Source organism: Mustela nivalis, assembly GCF_964662115.1.
Source record: "Mustela nivalis genome assembly, chromosome: 4".
Taxonomy (NCBI): Eukaryota; Metazoa; Chordata; class Mammalia; order Carnivora; family Mustelidae; genus Mustela; species Mustela nivalis.
Genome location: NC_139023.1, coordinates 95,825,991 through 95,849,541, shown reverse-complemented (window position 1 = coordinate 95,849,541; position 23,551 = coordinate 95,825,991). Strand labels below are relative to the sequence as shown.

General features: G+C 36.7%; 1 protein-coding gene across 4 annotated transcripts in view; it reads right to left on the bottom strand.

Moving 5' to 3' along the window:
- Positions 1 to 23,551, bottom strand: part of ZGRF1 (zinc finger GRF-type containing 1) — an 81,758-nt gene that overhangs the window by 10,129 nt on the left and 48,078 nt on the right. For all 4 annotated transcript variants that reach the window (XM_082728745.1, XM_082728746.1, XM_082728747.1 and 1 more), the window contains 8 exons: positions 20,374 to 20,517; positions 17,983 to 18,097; positions 16,488 to 16,750; positions 14,222 to 14,381; positions 9,576 to 9,653; positions 9,165 to 9,312; positions 5,169 to 5,296; positions 1,905 to 2,028 (listed from right to left, as the gene is read on the bottom strand). In XM_082728745.1, coding sequence (XP_082584871.1) covers positions 1,905 to 2,028; positions 5,169 to 5,296; positions 9,165 to 9,312; positions 9,576 to 9,653; positions 14,222 to 14,381; positions 16,488 to 16,750; positions 17,983 to 18,097; positions 20,374 to 20,517 — 1,160 coding nt within the window. The remainder of the gene's footprint in view (positions 1 to 1,904; positions 2,029 to 5,168; positions 5,297 to 9,164; positions 9,313 to 9,575; positions 9,654 to 14,221; positions 14,382 to 16,487; positions 16,751 to 17,982; positions 18,098 to 20,373; positions 20,518 to 23,551) is intronic.

Genomic DNA, 23,551 nt, shown 5'->3' with positions numbered 1-23,551 from the left:
TATATATAGGTATACAGATACACACACACACACACACACACACACACAATGGAATATTATTACTCAGTCACACACACACAGAAAAGAATGGAATCTTCCCATTTACAATGACAGGGATGGAGCTAGAGAGTATAATGCTAAGCAAAATAAGTCAGAGAAAGACAAATACCATTTGATTTCACTCATCTATGGAATTTAAGTAACAAAACAAGCAAAGGGGAAAGAAAGAGAGGCAAACCAAGAAATAGACTCAACTACAGAGAACAAACTGATGGCTATTAGAGGGGAGGTGGATAGTGGGATGCGTTAAATAGGTGGTGGGGAGTAAGGAGGGCACTTGTGAGAAGTACTTGGTGTTGTATGGAAGTGGGGAATTACTATACAGTACATGTGTATTTTAACTAACTGGATTTGAATATAAACTTAAAAATAAAAAAGAAAATGTATTTTAAAAAAACATAAAATTATTGTATGACCCAGTAGTAACACTTCTGGGTACATAATCAAAAGAACTGAAAGCAAAGACTTGAATAGGTATTTATATACCAATGTTTATAACACCATTATTCACAGTAGCTGAAAGACAGAAACAACCCACGTATCCGTCCATAGATGAGTGAATAAATAAGATATGGTATTACACACAATGGAATGTTATTTGGCCTTTACAAAGAATGAAATTCTGACACATACCACTACATGGATGAACCTTGAAAGTATTATGCTAAGTACATAAGCCAAACACAAATGGATAAATATTGTATGATTCTACTTATATAAAACACCCAGAGTAGGCAAATTCATAGAGAAAGAAAGTAGAATAGAGGTTATCAGCTCAGGAAAGAAGCATATTAAATAATGGGTACAAAGTTTCTGTTGGGATAATGAAAAAGTTCTAGAAATGAGCAGGGCAATGGCTGCACTACGTTATGAATGTACTTTTTAAAAATGTAATATAGTACAGACATATGCTACAGTGTGGATGAACCTCAACAACACTGCTAAGTGACAGAAGCCAGGCACAAAAGGTCACATATTGTATAAATTCCAAATTGTATGATACGAAAGTTGTAAGACTGTATGATATAAAATCCCCTGAAGAGATAAATCTATGTAGACTAAAAATGGACTGGTGGTTGCCAGGGCTGGAAGAAGGAGGAAATGGACAGGAACTGTTCAAGGAGTATGGGACTTTATCTTGGGGTGATAAAAATATGTTGAAACTAGAGAGAGGTCATTACACAGTATTGTGAATGTACTAAATGTCACTGACTCGGGCGCCTGGGTGGCTCAGTGGGTTAAGCCGCTGCCTTCGGCTCAGGTCATGATCTCAGGGTCCTGGGATCGAGTCCCGCATCGGGCTCTCTGCTCAGCAGGGAGCCTGCTTCCTTCTCTCTCTCTCTGCCTGCCTCTCAGTGTACTTGTAATTTCTCTCTGTCAAATAAATAAATAAAATCTTTATAAATAAATAAATAAATAAATAAATAAATGATGTCACTGGCTTATTTAGTTTAAAATGGTTAATTTTATGTTATGTGAATGTTACCTCAATTTAAAAATATATTAATAATTAATTTTTAAAATTCTTCTAAATGTGAAGCAGCACTCTGCAACAGCTCTACAATAGGGGACAGGGACGATAGAGACATCATAGAGTTTTTTAAATTTTAGAGCAAAAGCAATGCATTTACTACCCACTACTAAAGTACATGGGGAAAAGATTAATTTTATAAAAGGCCATTCAAATTACAGGGTTTTACTTATCTTTAAGAGGGGTACTTTCTAAACAATTACAGTTAAAATTATTTTAAGGCATGGGGGTAGTTCTAATATTTTCATTATCTATCAATCTACACAGTGTATAATCAATAAATTATAATTTTGTATGAATTCAGCAGTAGTACCATTAAGCAAAGCCGATCAAAAAGAGTTTGTTCCAATCCTTTTTCATGAGCTGCATCAGAACCCTGAATAGTAGGAGGAAGCTGTTTGGGATCTCCAACAAGAATCAGCTTTTCACACTCAAACCTAAAAACAGAATTCCAAAAGTTAATCTAAGCAACAACAAAAAAGGATGCATTGATATCACTTATTGCACTATTTTATTTTTTTTTTTAAGATTAATTCATCTGAGGGAGAGAGAGAGAAAGGGCAGGGATGGGGGAGCAGAGGCGGAGGAGGAGAGTGGGAGAAACTTAAGCAGACTCCTCACTGAGCCCAGAGCCCAGTGAGGCTCAATGGGGCTCCAACTCATGACCCTGAGATAATGACTTTAGGCCCAAACCAAGAGTCAGAGGCTTAACCAACTATGCCGCCTACATGCCCCTTATTGCACAATTTCCTAACATGTATTTCAAAGAACTGGAATATCACAAAGAGTTCTAAGAACTGGGGTACCTAGCTTGCTCAGTCAGTAGAATATGTGACTCTTGATCTCGGGGTTTTGAGTTCGAGCCCCATACTGGGTATAGAGATTACTCAAAAATAAAAAAATCTTAAAAAAAAAAAAAAGTTCTGGTAACCAACAAGGCTTGATAATGCTAATAAATGTATTAAAAGGATTTGAAGTTATTGAGTTAAAAATCCTTTACAACTTTTTTCCACATAAAACCCCCTTTATAAATGGGGCACCTGGGTGGCTCAATGGGTTTAAGCCTCTGCCTTCGGCTCAGGTCATGATCCCAGGGTTCTGGGATGGAGCCCCATATCGGGCTCTCTACTCAGCGGGAAGCCTGCTTCCTCCTCTCTCTCTCTCTGCCTGCCTCTGCCTACTTGTGACCCCTGTCTGACAAATAAATAAATAAATAAATCTTAAAAGAAAAAAACTCGTTAAATGTCTGTCTGCCTCTGCTTGGAATTAGCATTTTGCAGAACACATTTTGAGAAACAATGACTTTTAAATTCTGTAAACTCAGAGGCTTTCTTAAAAGTCATTTGGCTTAAACTCTTGTTTTAGAGATGAAGTAAATTGGGCTCCTGGGGCTAAATGTCTTTCTAAATAGAGGTAGGATATCATGGGAAAATGTCTGGTTTTCATAGAAGAGTCTATATCCAAATCTCAGCTCTATTATATTCTATGGACATAAGTTATTCAACTTCTCCAAGCTTCAGTATTCTGACTGGTAACTGGATGTATTAATACCTTGCAAAACTGTTGTAAGGACTTAGTGAAGTATATAATGTGTTTAATGTACAGTAGGTGCTCCAAAGTATTACTCCTCTATCCTCCATGCAACTCCTTACTGTTCCTCCATTCCTCGCTCCTGAGTAGGGTGACCAACTCACCCTGGTTTGCCCAGGACTGTCCCAGTTTAAACTAAAATTCCTACAATTAAGGACCTCCAAGTCCCAGGGAAAACATACTAATTGGTACCCTGCTCCCTCATTAACCAGGGATAGAGCAAGGACTAGAACTCAGGTCTACTGGGTCCAAGTTTAGCACTTTCTCTATCACCTTTAGGATCCCTCAATTAGAAATGTTTTAAAAGCATAATGTTTCAATTAGCTGATACAGCTTAGAAGATGTCATAGTCTTCTAAATTTTAGTACACGAATTTTTAACTTATTTTTCTTTATATACTTTATATCCTTTCATAATATAATTTTCAGAACCTAAACACTGGAATTTTAACAAATAGTTACTGAAGAACATTCTTCAATAGCTTAGGTTCTCAAAGTAGGACTAAAATGGAACCTTTAATCTAGCTGGGAAATCTGTAAAGTCCTAGTAGAATCCTAGCACGAGAGCTATCAAGGCTTTGAAAATTATGTAATCTGGGGTACCTGGGTAACTCAGTTGGAAAAGTGTCTCACTCTTGATTTCGGCTCAGGCCTCATCCTGGGGTCCTGAGATCAAGCCCTGTGTCAGGCTCTGTGCTTAATGGAGAATCTGCTCTCTTCCTCTCTTTCCCCTAGCCCCACTATGTTCTCTCTTTCTCTTTTTTTTAAGATTGATTTTATTTATTTGTTTGTTTGACAGAGAGAGACGCAACGAGCACAGGAACACAAGCAGGGTGAGTGGGAGAGGGAGAAGCAGGCTTCCCACTGAGCAGGGAGTCCCATGCAGGGCTCCATCCCAGGACCTGAGCCCAAGGCATATGCTTAACGACTGAGCCACCCAGGCACCCCACCCCTCAAATAAATAAATCTTCAAAAAAAAAATTATGTGATCTATCACCAGGGAGATACAAATCAAAACTATAATGAGATACCACCTCATACCTGTTAGAATGGTTAAAATCAATGTAAGAAACAGTGGGACTGGTGACAATGTGGAGAAAGAAGAACCTTCTTGCACTGTGGGTGGGAATGCAAACTAGTACAGCCAATGGAAAACTGTGGAGGTTCCTCAAAAAATTAAAAGCAGAACTACCCTATGATCTAGCAATTGCACTACTGGGTATTTGCTCAAAGAATACAAAAACACTAATTCAAAGGGATAATACACCCTTATGTTTATAGCAGCATTATTTATAATAGCCAAGATATGGAAGCTGCCCAAATGTCCATCAACTGATGAATGGATAAATAAGTGGTATCTACATATACAATAAAATATCATTCAGCCATAAAAAAAAAATGCAATCTTGCCATTTGCAACAATATAGATGGACTAGAGGGTACAATGCTAAGAAAAGTAAGTCAATCAGAGAAAGAGGAATACCATATGATTTCATTCATATGTGGAATTGAAGAAATAAAACAAACAAAGGGAAAAAATAAGAAAGAGACAAATCAAGAAACAGACTTTTCATTATAGAGCACAAACCAGTGGTTACCAGAGGGGAGGCCGGTTTTGGGTGGGCTGGGGGGAAAGGGCTAAACAGGTGGTGGGGATTAAGGAGGCACTTGCGATGAGCACAGGATGTTACATGGAAGTGCTGAATCACTATATTTTACACCTGAAACTAATATTACACTGTATGTTAACTAACTGGAGTTAAAGTTAAAACTTCAAAAAAAGAATTACATGATCCAAATGTCTCAACTGTGATCTAACAAAATCTTGACACATTAACCAAATCCCCCCAAATTATCTTCTGCATTCTTTTAAATGAGTTTAGTACCTAAATTACTAAGAATTTTCACACAAGTTTAGTAAGAGTTTGAAGTGAGAAATTATTTGAAATAATTGTGAAATCTGTGTTTTTCAGAAATGTTTAGGTTACCTTGCAATAGGAAGGAGAGAGGCCGGTTCAGTTATTTGACTACACTCATCCAGCACAACTACAGGAAATTTAAGATCATTCATGCATGGGAATGGGCAGGCTGCACAGGTAATTCCAACTACTCGTACCTTTATTACAACAAGAATATTATTAATTAACAACTTTTCGAGAAAATAAGATAATGAATTTACCAAAGAACTTATAAAGTTAAAATCAGAAATGAGCTGTCCTAATTTAATTACTGGCAATCAAGAATCACAAGTCACTTTACCTCCACATTTTTATTATTTCCACATAGGAAATGGAAATCACAGAACAAAGGCTACTTAAGCCACAAGTCCCTTAACAAGAACAAATAAAAGGCACACTTTGATATTTACTAGGAAGGTATTATATTATCAAGGATTTTAAAAATATTAAGGATGACATACAAATGTCATCCTTCTAGATGAAGCTGGATAAACACATCATCCATTACTATTATCAACACAGGCCAAAGTTCTCCACAAAGAGCACTGAACACGCTAATGAACTGTACTTTGCTTTACCTTCAAGCATGTTAGGATTTTGACTTATTTTAGAAAGCAAAAATGTCTAACTATTTCTAAACAACAGTAAACTAAAGTGTACTTGTGGTCTATAAGCATATTTGAACCTTATAATTCTCAAATATTATAGCAGAATACCATTATTCTCAGGCAAAAAGCCTCATTAAAAAAAGCTAACATTTAATCTCTGAAACTAAATATAAACAAAAGGAAAATCACTGAATTTTCTGATTAGATGTGGTCAATTGCCCCTGTAGTCTAATAGCTATACACACACACACACACACACACTCTCTCATTCATACACATATGCATATATAATTTTTTTCCCTCTTAACAATCTGGAGAATAATTCCATTTCTTTTTTTTTTTTTTTAAGATTTTATTTATTTATTTGACAGGGAGAAAGATAGTGAGAGAGGGAACATAAGCAGGGGGAGTGGGAAAAGGGAGAAGCAGGCTTCCCATTGAGCAGGGAGCCGGACGACACAGGGATCGATCCCAGGATCCTGGGATCATGACCTGAGCGGAAGGCAGACACTTAAGGACTGAGCCACCCAGGCGCCTCTATAATTCCACTTCTTAGTAGCAAGGGCAGTCCACAAAAATGGACCATATTTTTTGTCAACAAACGTGACTGACAAAAATATGCTTTACAAATTAAATACTACCTCCATAGATCCCATAAAACAAGAAATATTATATACATTAATAATAACATTTATCACATATAATAGCCCTGTCAGTTATTTTCGTTTTGTTAAAAACAAGAACAAAATCATGAAGCCACATTTATGTTAGAAACTCCATACTTTTTAAATAGTCAGCTCTTTTAATATGATCCAGCAGAAGACACCACTGTAGCAGTATACACTGCTCATGTTATCACTTTCAAATATCATTCATTATTTAATTTCTGGAAACTATACCTGATAAAGACAACCTTAGACTAAGAACCTGAAAGTTGTGAACCAGGAAGCATTTTTTTTTAAAGAAATATCTAGTACAAAAACCTAAAGAACTAAGGTTTCTTTAAAATATTATATGATTTGTATCTTTAATTTGTTATATTGCTAAGATTCTAATCACAGAAGAAATCTTATTACTGATCTAGAAAATAGCAATTAAACTATGAAGCATTTTTAAAATTTAATTTTATTGTAAAGACACGTCACTTTAGAAATGTACTAGCTCTGAATGCCTAATTGGAGGTTGAAAATTTGCTAGACAAAATTTTTTTTTTAAGATATTATTTATTTATTTGACAGACAGAAATCACAAGTAGGCACAAAGGTAGGCAGATGGGGGGGGGAGCAGGCTCCCTGCTGAGCAGAGAGGCTGATGCGCAGTTCAATCCCAGGACCCTGGGATCATGACCTGAGCTGAAGGCAGAGGCTTTAATGCACTAAGCCACCCAGGTGTCCCTGTTAGACAAAACTTTTTAAAAAATGTTTCCTTTAAAAGAGTTTTCACTGGGGCACCTGGGTGGCTCAGTCAGTTGTACATCTGACTCTTGGTTTCAGCTCAGGTCATGATCTCATGAGTCATGAGATCGAGCCCTGTATCAAGCTCCAAACTCTGCAGGGAGTCTGCTTAAAGACTCTCTCCCTCTGCCCCTCCCCTCACATGCATGTGCATGCAGACATGTATGCACTCTCTCTTTAAAATACATAACTCTTGGGGCACCTGGGTGGCTCAGTGGGTTAAAGCCTCTGCCTTTGGTTCAGGTCAGGATCCCGGGGTCCTAGGATCGAGCCCCGCATCGGGCTCTCTGCTGAGCGGGAAGCCTGCTTCCTTCTCTCTCTCTCTCTGCCTATTTGTGATCTGTCAAATAAATAAATAAAATCTTAAAAAAAAAAAAAAAGCCTCTGCCTATGGCTCAGGTCATGATCTTAGGGTCCTGGGATCGAGCCCCGCCTTGGCTCTCTACTCTCTGCCTCTCCCTCTCTGCCTGCTTCTCTGCCTACTTGTGAACTCTGTCTGTCAAATAAATAAATAAAATCTTTAAAAAAAAAAAAAAGTAAAATACATAAATCTTTAAAAATAAATAAATAAAAGAGTTTTCATTTGTAAACAGATAATACCAATGAGCAATATACTATGCTATCTGGGCTTTCACACAGAAAATTATCAAAGAAATCATTAACGATTATTCTTACATATCAATATTATGCTGGATAAGCGAGTAAAATGATAATTTACATAAATGACTAATTTGCATGGGTTGAACCCAGTCAAAATAAACCCTTCTGGATTTAGCTGGGGAAAAGGAAATAGTTAACTCTATAACTCAAAATATCAGAAAGCTAGTCTGAAGTCTTCTGAGGACTTCTATAACCAAAACTTGTAAATTGGTTATTATTTGCAATTTCTCCCTCCCTCCCTGTGAGAGTATTACATATCCATACCCTTTACCATGTGACTTTACAGAGAGAGAGAGATAGGGGGAGTATATTTCCCTGTCCCACTAAATGTTAGACTTGGCCATATGACTTGTTGCAGCAAATGGAATATTAGCAGACATGACATCAACAAAAGTTTTAAATGTATTTGTGTGATCTAGGCTTCCTTCTTGAACTTCTGCCATCTGTCAGAAGAAGACCATCATACCATCGGCAGTTGTTCTCAGAATAAGAGATCTGAACCAAAGCCTCAAGCTGGGCCTTGCCAACTGACCTTTAGAGTCATAATTTTGTTATCTTAAAGTATTGAGATTTTGTTTGTTAAGCAGCATTACTACTGAAATAGCTACACAATATGGGGACCCAACTATGCTGATTTTTCTGAATCTCTTACATAAAGTAACCAATGTCTACATGGTCCAAGAAGTCAACAACCCTCTTTTCTTCCCTTTCTCTTTCTTTTCCTCATGTTCTCCTTTCACTGGAGGAGGCTACTGACTGACTTCTTTCTCTCAGCTACCAGCTGAATAAAGCTGCCCACATCAAAAGGTGATAAAGGGCTGTGGCTACTTGTTACAGCTTGAGATCCTGTGTGTCCAGTCTTGGCTTCTAAAACTTAGAAGAAAGTATATGAACCTCCTAGATTCTCAGATATAGACAAACCCTGAAAGGCTTGGCTTTCTAGGAAGGCATTAAAGACAAATTTTGCACAGGGTCAGACCTTCTTTTCCTTCCCCATTTCACCTAGAAAAACCCCAAATTTCGTTTAACTTGCCAGGAAATCTATTCCCATTTCTTCTCTTTCCTCTTTGAGCTTATAAAAAGATATACAAATACAGAAAAGGAGAAAGGATAACTCATTCATGGTTGGATCTGTTCACAAATTTGAAGAATGTTTTTCAATAAGATAAAACATGCACTGGATAGACATACACATACTTTTTATTTGACTCTAAGCTATCGCGGTTTTATTTAAATGAAATATTCTTCATTAACAGGAATAAAAGAATTCTGAGTAGTATATACAAATTAAGAAACAAACTTACCTGCTTCAGCAGGGTTTTATTGGTCCCCAGTTTATGCTGTTCAATACTTTTTCTGACATAGACCCTTTCCAGAGGAGTCAAGTCTTCTTTCATTAGTGCATGTAGTTCTTTCAGTTGTTCATTTTCACTTTCTGAGCCAGCATGCAAACTAAAAAAAGAATTACATAAAAGAATACCCCTCTCTTTTTTTTAAATTAACATATAATGTATTATTTGTTTCAGGGGTTAGGAATATCCCTCTTTATCCCATTTTCACAACATTAGAAAAAAATAAAATAGAGATTTTCTAAGTTAACAACAACAACAAAAAGATAAAGCTTTCTCCACTCTTTTTCAAAAACCAAACTTAAAATTATATAAAATTATTATACTTCTTTGAGCACTCTGACTTTTGAAAATCAGTGTTCTTACCTATAAGGTAAAACTGGCTTAGCAATCTTCCTGACACTCCCAACTCTGACAAACTTTTCAAAGCCAAGACTGAGAAGCCTTAAAAGAAAACAAGATCAAATAGATTCTATTTAGAAGAATTTATAAAGCAAAGTTTCACCTAATATTTTTATTATTAAAATTATTTTTGTGTAACAGTGTATTTTATAGTTATAGAATTCAACCTGATATGCCTAAATGAGAAAATGCAATGTAGCTAAAAGCTTTTTAATATAATGCATTTTATAAAGAATTTTTAAATTATACTGAAGGTTCATTAAATGTTTCTAAAATACTGATGTTGGGGCGCCTGGGTGGCTCAGTGGGTTAAGCCTCTGCCTTTGGCTCAGGTCATGATCTCAGGGTCCTGGGATCGAGCCCCACATTGAGCTCCCTGTTCGGCGGGAAGCCTGCTTCCCTTCCTCTCTCTCTGTCTGCCTCTCTGCCTACTTGTGATCTCTGTCTGTCAAATAAGTAAATAAAATTTAAAAAAAAATAAAATAAATAAAATACTGATGTTAGTATTTATCACAAATAAAACTGTCTCTGACATAATAATATGGAAAATAGCTACCATATACTTAGCATTTATTAAGAATGCGTGCCCTACTTTTACATACATTATCTCATTTAATACTCATTACAGCTCTGCATGATAGTACTCATTCTATAGATGAGGACTCCAAAGATGAGGTACTTTGCTGAGGCCACAGAGCTAATAAGTAGAGTCAGCCATGATTCAGCCTAGGCAAGTCTGTCTACCTTCGAAAGCTATGATCATTCTTCTACATACATCATCCCCAATTAGGGCTTTGTGAAGAAGCCACTCTCACCTTTCCGTCTCATTTATCTTAGAGCTCTGGCTCTAGGCTAGAAACAGAGTAGGGATCTCAATGAATATCCAGTTCTCTACAACATCTTCTGTCACCTCAAATGGGAATTTAAAGTGCTAGAAAGCTAAATAAACTATAGCTTTCCACACATAGTTTTCCTAAATAATTTGGAAGCAGTTTGTTTAATGTCAATACATGGATAAACTGCAACTTCTGCATATTTCATAGTCCTCATCTTGACAGTCAGTCTCAAAACACAGATTACATTTTTTCAATGCAATTTTATGTTAATTCTGTGATAACAGAGTATGCAGTATCCTCATCATACCACTAAAATAGGGTAAAAAGTATGTTTTTTGAGGGCACCTCGTTCACTCTGTCAGTTAAGCATCCTCTTGCTTTGGGCTCAGGTGATCTCAAGGTTATGAGATGAGCCTTACCTCGGGCTCTGCACTTAGCTGAAATCTGTCTGTCCCTCTCTCTCTGCTCCTCCCCCTACCTCACACATTCTCTTTCTCTCTAAAATACATAAAATCTTAAAAAAAAAAAAAAGTACATTTTATTTCTTCTCAAGAAACTCTTTGTCCCATCCTGTCCATTACTGTCAGAGTACATTGTCCAAATGTATTGCTAAATGTTATTTTAATGTGTGAGTCTAGCCTATATGCAGTTGAGGTGTATATCCTAATTATAGATCCATATTTCTCAGGTCCTTATCAGAGGCTTAAACATTGGAGAATTTCTCCTAAATTCAGTACTTACCTTCCTTCTTCATTCTAACTTTATGATTTTTCTAACTTTTCTAACAGACTACAGTTAAATTTTCATCTCAAGCTGAGCAGTCTAAAGCCCCCAAGTAACTCCTCATTTTCTTGAATCAAGAAATGTATTCAGGGCGCCTGAGTGGCTCAGTTGGTTGAGCAACTGCCTTCGTCTCAGGTCATGATCCTGGAGTCCCAGGATTGAGTTCCACATCAGGCTCCCTGCTCGGCAGGGAGTCTGCTTCTCCTGCTGACCTCTCTACTCTCATGCTCTCTCTCTCTCAAATAAATAAATAAAATCTTAAAAAAAAAAAAAAAAAAAAGAAAGAAAAGAAATGTATTCAGTCTGTTTCAGATTACTTAGAAGACTGTATACTGGCAGATCCTTTCTGAAGGACAATTTTGAAAAATAAATTAGGAAGCTTAGAAAATATTTACATCTTATGGTGCCTGGCTGGCTCAGTCAGTAAGCAAGCAATTCTTGATCTCAGGATTGTGAAATTAAAAAAAAGAAAAAAAAAATTAGGGGCACTTGGGTGACTCAGTTAAGTGCTGACTGTTGATTTCAGCTCAGGTTATGATATCAGGGTCATGGGATTGAGCCCCACATCAGGCTCCTCAATCCTTGCTCAGTGTGGAGCCTGCTTAAAATTCATTCTCTCCCTCTTTCTCTGCAGCTCCCTCACCCCCCTGTATGCAAAATGTGTGTGCTCTCTCGCACTCTCTCAAATAAATCAATAAATCTTTAAAAAAATAAAGTTTACATCTTTTATTCTAGGCCTGAGACTTTTCTTTAAGGAAAGAATCAGAAATGAAGACAGATTAATATTTAAGGATCTTTACTGCGATATTATTTAAAATGGCAAAACTCTAAAAAAAAGTTTACTGATCAAAAATTGCTTGATTAGGAGTTCCTGGCTGGCTTAGTTGGAGAAATGTGGGACTCTTGATCTCGGGGTCCTGAGTTCAAGCCCCATGTTAGATGTAGAGATTACTTAAATAAAACTTTTAAAAATTGCTTAATTAAAGTGTAAGCATATCATTGCATTGCATATGACAAAGTTGAGAAAAATTGTTTTTTCTAAAAAGATGCAATAACATAAATAATCTTTTTAAAAAGATTTTATTTATTCATTTTAGAGAGTGAGCAAGAGCGTGTGAGAGCAGAGGATGGACAGAGGGAGAGGGAGAAAAAATCTGAAGCAGACTCTGCACTGAGCACAAAGTCCCATGTGGGGTTGGATCCCACAACACTGAGCTGAAACCAAGGGACAGACATTTAACAAACTGGGCTACCCAGGCGCCCCAATACTTTATCTTTATGTAAAAAAAACAGGACACAAAATACTACATTATGTTGAATGCTAAGTATGGAAAATAAATGAGTATTTGTGTATACCTTAAAAATCTGTAAAGAAATATATTATCTGTATAGTCTGCATATTTTCCACCTTAAGCATTCACTTATGTAATTATAAAAGTTAATTTTTAAAAAGCCTACACATTTTAAAATGAGTTCTTTCTTCTAATCAAACTTTGTCATTTATGTCAAAATTATGTCAATATGTTATTGAGATATTGGTAAAATAAGTAATATTTTCTTTGCATTTAAAAAAATTTTTTTAAGTATTATATTTATTTTAGAGAGAGAGAGAAAGTGAGACAGAGGATGCATGACTAGGGAGAGGGGCAGAAGGAGGGAGAAGAACAAGCAGATTCTACATTTAGGGCAGGGCCCAAGACAGGGCTTGATCTCATGACCCTGAGATCATGACCTTAGCCAAAATTAAGAATCAGATACTTAACTGCTTAATTGACTGAGCCACACAGTACTCCTGTCTTTGCATTTTCAATAAAATTTTACACAATGACAAAAATTTTATACCTGCAAGACAGATTATGATTGCCTTCCTTAGATCCCTATTACTAAAATAAAAAATTAATTTGACTAAACTGATGAGCTATTTCACAATTATAGGTTCATAAAGACGGGTATTTAAGGACGACCTCTAAGTTGGTTCAGCAATTTTAGCCCACTTCCAAGGTTCTTGAGTCAGGAACAAATGACTTTTATTCATGGCACTGGTAACAGCATAAGCAACCACAAATATGCACTGGTATCCCTTGGTCCCCAAGTCCAGTGGAAAGACACAGAAGGTCCAGATAGATTCTTGCACATGCATTGTGTTGAGCTGCAGAAAAGAAACACTGAACTCGGAGAGCCACTCTTCTTATAACAATCAGTAAGCAAATCTGCTCTTTGTCTTGGAGGGAGACACTACCTTGTCAATCAAGGCTGCTTGCTGCAAACATAACACTGAGAAATGTCTTGGGTAATCGTGGTCAGGGCTTTGCATCCTTAACATCCCAGGAGGAATGCTCAGGGTCCTAGGGCAGATTGCCTCCCTCAACAATATACCCTTTAGCCCTACATGACCAAGCTTAATTTTTAGTGAGTATCCTGTCCTTGTGCCAACATGGTCAGGTTTGGTATTTGATTTTATCATATTTATAACCTAGTAAGTTAGTTTATTACTCTTTCATTGATGCTCTCTCAGTCAGAGAGTAAGGCCTTGAATTTTTGACATGCCCAGCAAAAATATGCATGGACACTCAGGGCCCAAGATGGATTGTCTCTCTCAACAATAACCTAAAATATTAACTACTTAGGGCCTCCTGGTTGGCTCAGTCGGAGAAGCATGTGACTGGATCTTGGCGTCCTGAGTTCAAGCCCCACGCTAGAGGCAGAGTTACTTAAATAAATAAAACTTTTAAAAATTTAAAATAGAATAAAATAATAAAATATTAACTATTTATTTTCTTAAAGATTTTATTTATTCATTTGACAGAGATCACAGGAAGGCAGAGAGGCAGGCAGAGAGAGAGAGAAGGAAGCAGGCTCCCCAGTGAGCAGAGAGCCCGATTCGGGGCTCAATCCCAGGACCCTGGGATCTCTGCTGAAGACAGAGGCCTTAACCCACTGAGCCACCCAGGCATCCCCAATTAGCTATTTAAATATACTAGTCATACGTACCCAAGAAGTACTCTGTCCACAGCTACATTAGTGGAAGAAGAAATGAGAAGTTTCCATGGTCTTGCATTTCCACCTGTAGGAACTTCACTCTTTTCAAACAGCTGTACAAGAAACAAAATCACCACTGCCAGCAAATAACTCTTTCCTGCTCCAAAAACACCTAATTATTTTGAAGGAAGGAGAAAAAAATAAAGGCAATACTATAAATAAATTTCTGAAAGCACAAGAAACATTTCATCCATCTGCCTTCCTCTTTCCTTTGTTTAAATTAATTTGTTCAAAAAACATTCATTGAGTTACCACTATGTGCTTAGCAGAGGGGATAAGTAGATAGATAACCAAAGACCTCCATGTTTAATGAGACCCTAGACAAAGTAAAGGAACAATGATAAAGTAGGGTAAGTAAAAAAGAACATTTCTTCTTTTGCCATTTAAAAATTTATGGTATGTATAAAAAAACATTTCTTTCTGCTTTGGTGGAGATGGGAATGTTTCCTAAAAATAAGAAGTACAGAACTAAGTCTTTCAGCATAAGATATCTAGACTGCTTAAAGAAAGGCCACTCTAGGCAAAAGCATGACAAAGTATGTAGATGCTACCTATTTCTATACAGGCTATTGCAAATAGGCAAGAGATGAGGCTGACAAGATAGGCAGGAGGATAAATCACAAGGGTTCTGCGTGGTATGGCTAAAAAGTTCATTTTGTCTTGTAGGCCAGGGACAGTCCCTGGAGGATTTCAAGCAACAGAAGTGACTTGGGCAGATTGTATTTTGTAAAAACTACTTGAGTGAAAATAATTACAAAAGGTAAAACTAAAGGTAGATCAATTAGAAAACTATATGACAATAATTGCTACAATATTGTTACAATACTTTAATACATGCTAACTTCCCTGAATGCCTCCCTTTCCTGAGTGCCTAAGCCCTTTACTAATCAGTTAAGTCATTTAATCTTCCAATCTAAAGATACAGATGCTATTATCAACTCCATGTTACAAGGCAGGAAATTAAAAAGATAAGTAACCTACCCAAGATCATACAGCTAATAAATAAAACAGCCAGGATATAAATCCAGATTCTAGCTCAAGAGCCCACTCTCTTACCAGTATATATGAAGGTATGATGAAGGCTGGGCTTAAGGGGATGCAAGTCATCTGGAGAGAAGAAAACTGGTATGAAAGAAAGGTAGACACTAGAAGGGAAACATCTCAGTAACTGATATGATGAGGGAAGATAAACAAAGAGTAGGAGGAGGATTAAGAGAGGCACTTCATCTAGGGAGAAAGAGTAATCAAGGATGACTCCCAGATATCTAGCTTGGTCAACAGGGCTGTGTGATGCAAATCCTCAAAGGAGCACAAAACTGCTCAGTGGAGGTCTGTGAGAGGAAATGAGCTAAAGGGGTGACAGAATCTGGATAGAATGATTAGTTCTAAGAGAAGGAAAGTAAAGCTCCCTTACTGGGACAGAACCAAACGAGGTTAAAAATAGATTCAAACTTAGGTAAACTGGAGAAGAAGAGCAGGATATTGACAGGAGTTTCTGTTATAAGCTCTGTTTCCTGTTTTAGAGGAAAGATCAGTTTCAGAAGAGAGTGGGGGCAAGGGCAAGGAGGATGCCCCTTATATTCTTCATATAAGAATGAAGGTTTGGGGGGCGCCTGGGTGGCTCAGTGGGTTAAAGCCTCTGCCTTCAGCTCAGGTCATGATCCCAGGGTCCTGGGATCAAGCCTCATATCGGGCTCGCTGCTCAGTGGGGAGCCTGCTTCCCTCCTCTCTCTCTGCCTGTCTCTCTGCCTACTTGTGACCTCTGTAAAATAAATAAATAAAATCTTTTAAAAAATAATAAATAAATAAAATGTCAAATAAATAAATAAAATCTTTAAAAAAAAAAAGAATGAAGGTTTGGAATAGCTGCTGGGGGAGGATGAAAGAGTAAGCTGACTAGGAATTAAGAAAAGGCTTTGCTGCTCAGAGTTGAAGTTCACTCTGATAGTACAACACATGGATACCTAGATCACATCTGGATGCTATAAATAATGAATATATAATGCTACTCATTCATTAGATATGCTGCCTATTCTCCCTTTCAGGGTGGTCACTTCTACTCTCATCTAATAGTTTACTAAAGTAGGTTCAGATTCACAATAATCTATGTAGAGTTTTTCTGGAATCTTGTCTGACTAGGAAATTACAAAAAAGACTAAGTTACAAAAGCTTATATAACAGTATATTTACTAGACCTATTATCTTTCTTGCTTCTTACCATGTATAATCGTGATAGGGAGGGTATGGATTTGCAGTTCCTTCACTTCTTCAACATTTTCATGGGATGCCATCATTTGAGCTATCTGAATTAAAGCTGTAGCTTGATCCTTATTTAAATTGTGTGCCTGAATTAATTCACTAGCTAACCTCAATGTTGCTTCTAGGCTGAGAAGTTCAAATTTTGTGCTGACGTTTGAGAAGGCTGGTGGGATAAAATTTCTCTTATTGACTCTCTTGTTGCTAACTGTAGTTGATGAAGACCTAGTAAAAAGGCAGCAAAAAAGAGAAAAAGATTAAAAAGGAAAATAAGGGGTTTTTGAAATAAATAAACCTATTCATAGCTTAACCTTCACTGCATATGCATCACAAAGAACCTTTTCTTAAAGGTACAAATGGATATATGTCCCAATCTGAAGCGGGGGAAAGAGAAGAGAACTAACATTTGTTGATGACCAAATATGTGCAGGCACTATGCTAAGCATTTTACATATTATTGGACATAATCTTAAAAACAACATTAGGAAGTAACCACCCCAAATAGAGATAGAGAAATATTAATTTTTTTCCCCAAAACGCACACAGATAATAAGTGGTGTACTGATTTTAAACCCAATGTTCCACTATATAAGGCTGACTTAGATAATTAATATGGCCTCTATTTTAGGTAATACTACAATAAATAAATCGGTTTTATTTCTATTTCTATAAAGAATGAATTCATTTCAAGGATTAAATAATGAAGATAGGATGCTTGGGTGGATCAGTCATTAAGTGTCTGCCTGTGGCTCAGGTCATGATTCCGGTGTCCTGGGATTGAGCCCCACGTCGGGCTCCCTGCTAAACAGAAAGCCAGCTTCACCCTCTCCTACTTCCCCTGCTTGTGTTCCCTTTCTCACTGTCTCTCTCTGTCAAATAAATAAACAAAAAATGTTAAAAAAGGAAAAAAGTTAATAACATAATGGAACAGAAAGATTTTAATTATTTACATAGAACTTCATTATGGTGAGAAAAATGAAACACCACAAGAGAGATCATAAAATTCCAAATTAGAAACTAGACTTTATCTCCCATTTTAGTGAATTTAATAGACTATCACTTCCAATATCTTAAAAAGGGGGAATGGTTCTTGAAAAATTAGAAGTTATATGTTATGTCAAGAATAAAGTTAGTATTGATATACATTACTGAATTCAAACTATAAAAGGATTCTTTCAGATAATTAATAATTTGTGGCATAAAAATACAAATGCATAAAAAAATCAACATTCAAAATATCCTTAATATATTATTCCTTGACAAACAGAAAAAATTTTTATTAGTTTTTATTTTATGAGTTATTTTTAACTATTGACAAGCAGTAATCTCATGGTCTCTGAAAGATAATAAAAATAGTACTGGCAAAAATTTATGTACTGGACTTTGACTGCATTTTCATATTCACGTTTAGTCACACTTTGGAATACCAATGACCCAAAGGTAAAATAATGACTTACATTGTTAACAAATACTGTGTTAGAGGTAGAGTAGCTGGATTAAAGTTGTCCTGAATGTTTTTCAAAGTGGTCAGCTCTGTGCTAGCATTACAAACCAACAATGCATGGACCACCACTGTAGAAAGAATGCAGAAAATAAACATTTAATATTTTAAAAAATGGGTCATAAAAAAACTATCAAAACGTTCAGTTGGGTGGCTCAATTGGTTACGCATCTGACTCTTGATTTCAGCTCTGGTTGTGATCTCAACATTCTAGGCTCGATCCCTGTGTCAGGCTCTGTGCTGAGAGTGAAGCTTGCTTAGGATTCGCTCTCTCCCTCTTCCTCTGCCCTCCCCTCTCCCCAAATGTTCATTTAACTCAGAGCTCAGCTACTGAATTAATCACATGACATAAAATAAACCCTTAAGTACCTGTGGAGGTCCTTTCATCCAATAAATTATAACACTGCTTATACATACATTTTATATGGGTATTCATAAATTGCGTAAGTTAAATCAAATTTAGCCTTCTATACATTAGCTAATGAGCAAGAACAACTGTTCTGAGTTAGTGCATGGTAACACTGCTCAACAGTTCCAACTAACTAGCATACCATCTTGTGCTGTATAGTAGGATTTGTGTAATTTCTGAACATTTTCTTTCATTTCTTCAACTATTTTATAGGAAAATACAGAAAGTCAGAAGGCTGATACGGGGGAACAACTGCAACAAATATGAAAATATGCATATGAAAGTGACAAATTAAGTAACAAATATTTACACAATTAGACTTTTACTGGACTCAAGCTAGTTGACTAGCTTTTTCTTGAAAAAAATCAAAAGTTAAAAATGTATACAAAATACTTAAAATGGGGGGTGCCTGGGTGGCTCAATGGGTTAAGCCTCTGCCTTCAGCTCAGGTCATGGTCTAAGGTCATGGTCTCAGGTCCTGGGATCAAGCCCCACATCAGGCTGTCTGCTCAGCAGGAAACCTGCTTCCCTTCCTCTCTCTCTCTCTGCCTACTTGTGTTCTCTGTCTGTCACATAAATAAAATCTTTAAAAAAAAAAAATACTTGAAATAGGGACGGCTGGGTGGCTCAGTTGATTAAGCATCTGCCTTGAGCTCAGGTCATGATCCCAGGGTCCTGGGACTAAGCCCCATGTAGTCCCAAATTGGGCTCCTTGCTCAGCGGGGAACCTGCTTCTCCCTCTGCATGCCACTCCCACTGCTTGTGCTCTCTCATAAATAAATAAATCTCACAAATAAAATCTTTCCTAAAAAACTTTTTAAAAAATACTTGAAATGAATCATTAAATGTTGTGTCTCTAATTATAGACCAAATTGAACCATCAGGAATTATTCCAGAGATCAGGATATATCTGATCTCTGCAGAGAAATCTACAGATTCTTTGAACTGGACAGGGATTCAGCCCACTAAAACTTCCTTTATGAAAATAATAATAATAATAATGAGGCTAGTAGCCCACTATCTTATTAAAAATTTCTCAAAAATCATACCTTCCTGTTCCACTGCTAGGAAAATCCCTACAAAATCTGAAAGACCTTCTCAATGTAAAAATAAATGATGTGTTTACTAAATGTACCCTATTAGAAAAATAAGCCAAAAGAATTAAAAAACCAAGAGAATCAGAACTTGATATGAAAAATTATTTGAGAAAATTCTTATTTTTTTTTAATGTTTATATTTTTAAAAATTAGTTATATAAAAATCAACTTAAGGGGCGCTTGGGTGGCACAGTCAGTTAAGTATCCAACTCTTGATTTCAGCTGAGGGTCTTGGTCTCCCGGTCATGAGATCAAGCTCTGCACTGGACTCCGTGCTCAGTGTGGAGTCTGCTTGAGATTCTCTCTCCCTTTTCCAATGCCCCCCACACCTCTCTCTCTCTCTCAAATAATAAATGGATTAATCTTAAAAAAAATTTTTTTTCAACAAAATACTTAAGTGAGGGTTCAAAATTTTATTATATTGTTAGCTCTGTGACACTTGAACTGCAAAAATATATATTCAACTTTCACACCTATTTTCAGGAACACACTGCATACAATAGTAGGAAATAGAAAGGGATACTTTTTCCTTTTTTGGAGAGAGTGTGCATGAGCTGGGGAGAGGGCTGGGGGAGGAACAAAGGGAGAGGCAGAGAGAAAATCTTAAGCAGGCTCCAAGCCCAGTGCAGAACCCCATGCTGACAACTCTGAGAACATGGCCTGAGCTGAAATCAAAAGTCAGACACTTACCCAACTGAGCCACCAGGTGCCCCGAGGTGGCTGGCTTTTTGTTCGCCTTAATCAAATAATCCCACACAAAGTTAGCACCCTTGCTTACAATGTGTCTTATGTCTATCACTCTTCTTTTAATATAAATTAATATGGGCATGATAACACTTACCATTAGTGGGCCAGTTAGAAGGGAAATAACCTTTCAAAGGTAGAAGCTCCACTTCATTGATAGATGATGGCCCAAAGAAAGCACTACATGCAATAAAAGTATCCAATTCAAAGTCCAGGGTTTTTGATACCACCCAAAGATCATCTGTAAAGATAAACATTTTTTAAAGAACTCAGAACTACACTCAATTCAAAAGTACTTTGGATTTCTTACATGCTTGGTCATATTATTTCTCAAAAAACAAAATTGGCTATTATCTACCAGAGTCTACCCAAACTAAAACCTGAATAAGTGACATTATATTTTCATGTTTTAATGCAATTACTTTTATGTTTTTTTAAGTTATTTTATGATTATATTAAAAAACAATGTAAATAAAGTAACATAACATCTAACTCATCTTTCTTATTAAAACAACTTTATAGCTATATCAGACTTTCCCAAGAAAGAACATGAGTCTAAAAAGATGCTCTGCCATGTAATGGTTTTCATGCTCAAATAAAGTTGGCAATCTGTGGACAGAAGACAAGTTCTCTGGACAGCTTCCACTTAACAGATGCTCTAGATTAATTAATGTTCTTCTTTCTGTATAACACGCCATCTCCACAGCATATTGAGTACCCCTAGTAGGCTATTTCCCACGATACCTGTACATCATTTCTACCACCAGTTGAGCTGATACTTACAAAGAGTCAATTTTATTTTTTCTAAAATTTATTTATACCAGTTGGATTAGTTATAATATTATAACTTAATCAGGTATTATTTGAATCATTACGAATATGAAGAAAAATAATTGTTGCTTTAAGAAAATTAAATAATTCAGAAAGACTTAAGGATTTACTTTAAAAAGTCACAAAATACACAAGAAAAACTGCTCTTGACTCAAATATATTGAGACAAATGTAAAAGCTTAGAAAAGAAATTGAAAAAATTTGAATCACTCTCCACTTAGATTTCTTCACAAGTTCTTGCTTCATGTTTAAGAATTCTGAATGGGGGGCGCCTGGGTGGCTCAGTGGGTTAAGCCTCTGCCTTCAGCTCAGGTCATGATCCCGGGGTCCTGGGATCGAGGCCCGCATCAGGCTCTCTGCTCAGCAGGGAGCCTGCTTCCTCCTCTCTCTCTCTCTGCCTGCCTCTCTGACTACTTGTGATCTCTCTCTGTCAAATAAACAAATAAAATCTTTAAAAAAAAACAAAAAGAATTCTGAATGGTAATTCTTTATGGGTGGTGTATTTGTGGGTATGATTTATACAAGATAAAAAAAGATCACCAATCAAAACACCCAATCTAAACAAAAGCCTTAGTTCTTCATGAAAAGATCATTAAATAAAAATATATTCAAATATTTTAAGTTTCAATGTTTAATGTTCATGTGCATTATTTATTATAATCCCTAACTTAAACCAACTTTGAAAATTAACTGACAGGGGCGCCTGGGTGGCTCAGTGAGTTAAGCCTCTGCCTTGGCTCAGGTCGTGATCTCAGAGTCCTGGGATCGAGCCCCACATTGGGCTCTCTGCTCAGCGGGGAGCCTGCTTCCTCCTCTCTCTCTGCCTGCCTCTCTGCCTACTTGTGATCTCTGTCAAATAAATAAATAAGACTTTAAAAAAAAAAAAAAAAAAAAGAAAATTAACTGACAAGTCACAAGTCTCAACCGCATCAGAAAAGATGATTGATTGGGCTACATTCCCATCTTGGAAAGTCCAATGCATATCAGCATATTTTAGGTTCTGAAAAATCTTAGTTAAGGTTATTTGCTTAATGCAGCATTTTCCAAATTTATTTAGCCACAGAATCCATTTTCTTTACATTGACTTTTATCAATATCCCCACAGAACTATTGTTTTAGAAAATGTTTATGCTTTAGAAAAATATATAAATTAGATATATAATATGTAGTATTATATATCTAATTTTTAAAAAAATATTTGCCAGGCACCTGGGTGGCTCAGGCTGTTAAGCATCTGACTCTGGATTTCAGCTCAGGCCATGATCTCAGGGTAGTGAGATGGAGCCTCACCTGGGGCTCTTCACTGGGCCTGGAGCCTCCTTAAAATTCTAGCACTTCCTCTCCCTCTGCCCTTCCCTTGTTCTCTCTCTCTCAAAAAACAAAACAAAAAAATGGCCAACTGAGGTAACATAGAAATAATTTATTCCTTATTAGCTAATATTTATTTAATCCAACCATCACCATAACTTAAAAAGATCTCCAATTCAAGATAGTTGACCAAAAAAAAAAAAAAAAAAAAAAATTGTTGGCCTTTCCTTTCTCTCCATATCCCACTGAAATGACAGGAAAAATTTGAAATACAAATCCAATACAATGTTAGAAAAGAGCCAGTGGGAATGGCATGTCTACTTCAGAGCCCTGAGATTCTTATAGAAGCCACAAAGAGAATGAGAAAGGATGATGATAAAAAATCTTACAAAGCCAGGAAACTCCTGATTCCTTATAGGTGACAGAAAGGAATTCTGGGATTGGGGAAAGAGGAAGAATTTTCCCAGCCGATTCTCAGGATAACCCCAACCTCACCACCAAGGGGACAAAGAGGAATTGTGAGTCTTGAAGGTCAGCTGGGACATTAATTAATGGATGATGGCATAATCCTGTCACTCTTAGAGCAGTTGACTCCAGCATTTGTTCTGAGGCTAATTTAGTCTTTGGCTAAAACAAGACTGCCAGCTGGGGGGAGGGGGGTTGGGAGAAGGGTGGTGGGGTTATGGACATTGGGGAGGGTATGTGCTATGGTGAGTGCTGTGAAGTATGTAAGCCTGGTGATTCACAGACCTGTACCCCTGGGGATAAAAATATATGTTTATAAAAAATAAAAATAAAATTTAAAAAAAAAAAAAAAGCAAAACTGCCAGAAGGACTTTAAGATAGAGAAACAGGGCAGCATACCCACTAACTACTGCCACCAGGGATAGGTAAATAGACCAGAATCTATTGGCAGGTCATGTACCTAGGGGATTTTTTTTTTTTTTTTTTTTTTGAATAAAATAAAAATAAGCCAGGGGCACTTGGCTGGTTTGGTGGAGCATGTGACTCTTGATCTTAGGGTTGTATGTTTGAACCCCACATTGGGTGTTGAGAGGACTTAAAAAATAAAATCTTAAAAACAACAATAACAAAAACCCCACACAGTAATACATATTATATTCTGGGTCAAAAGA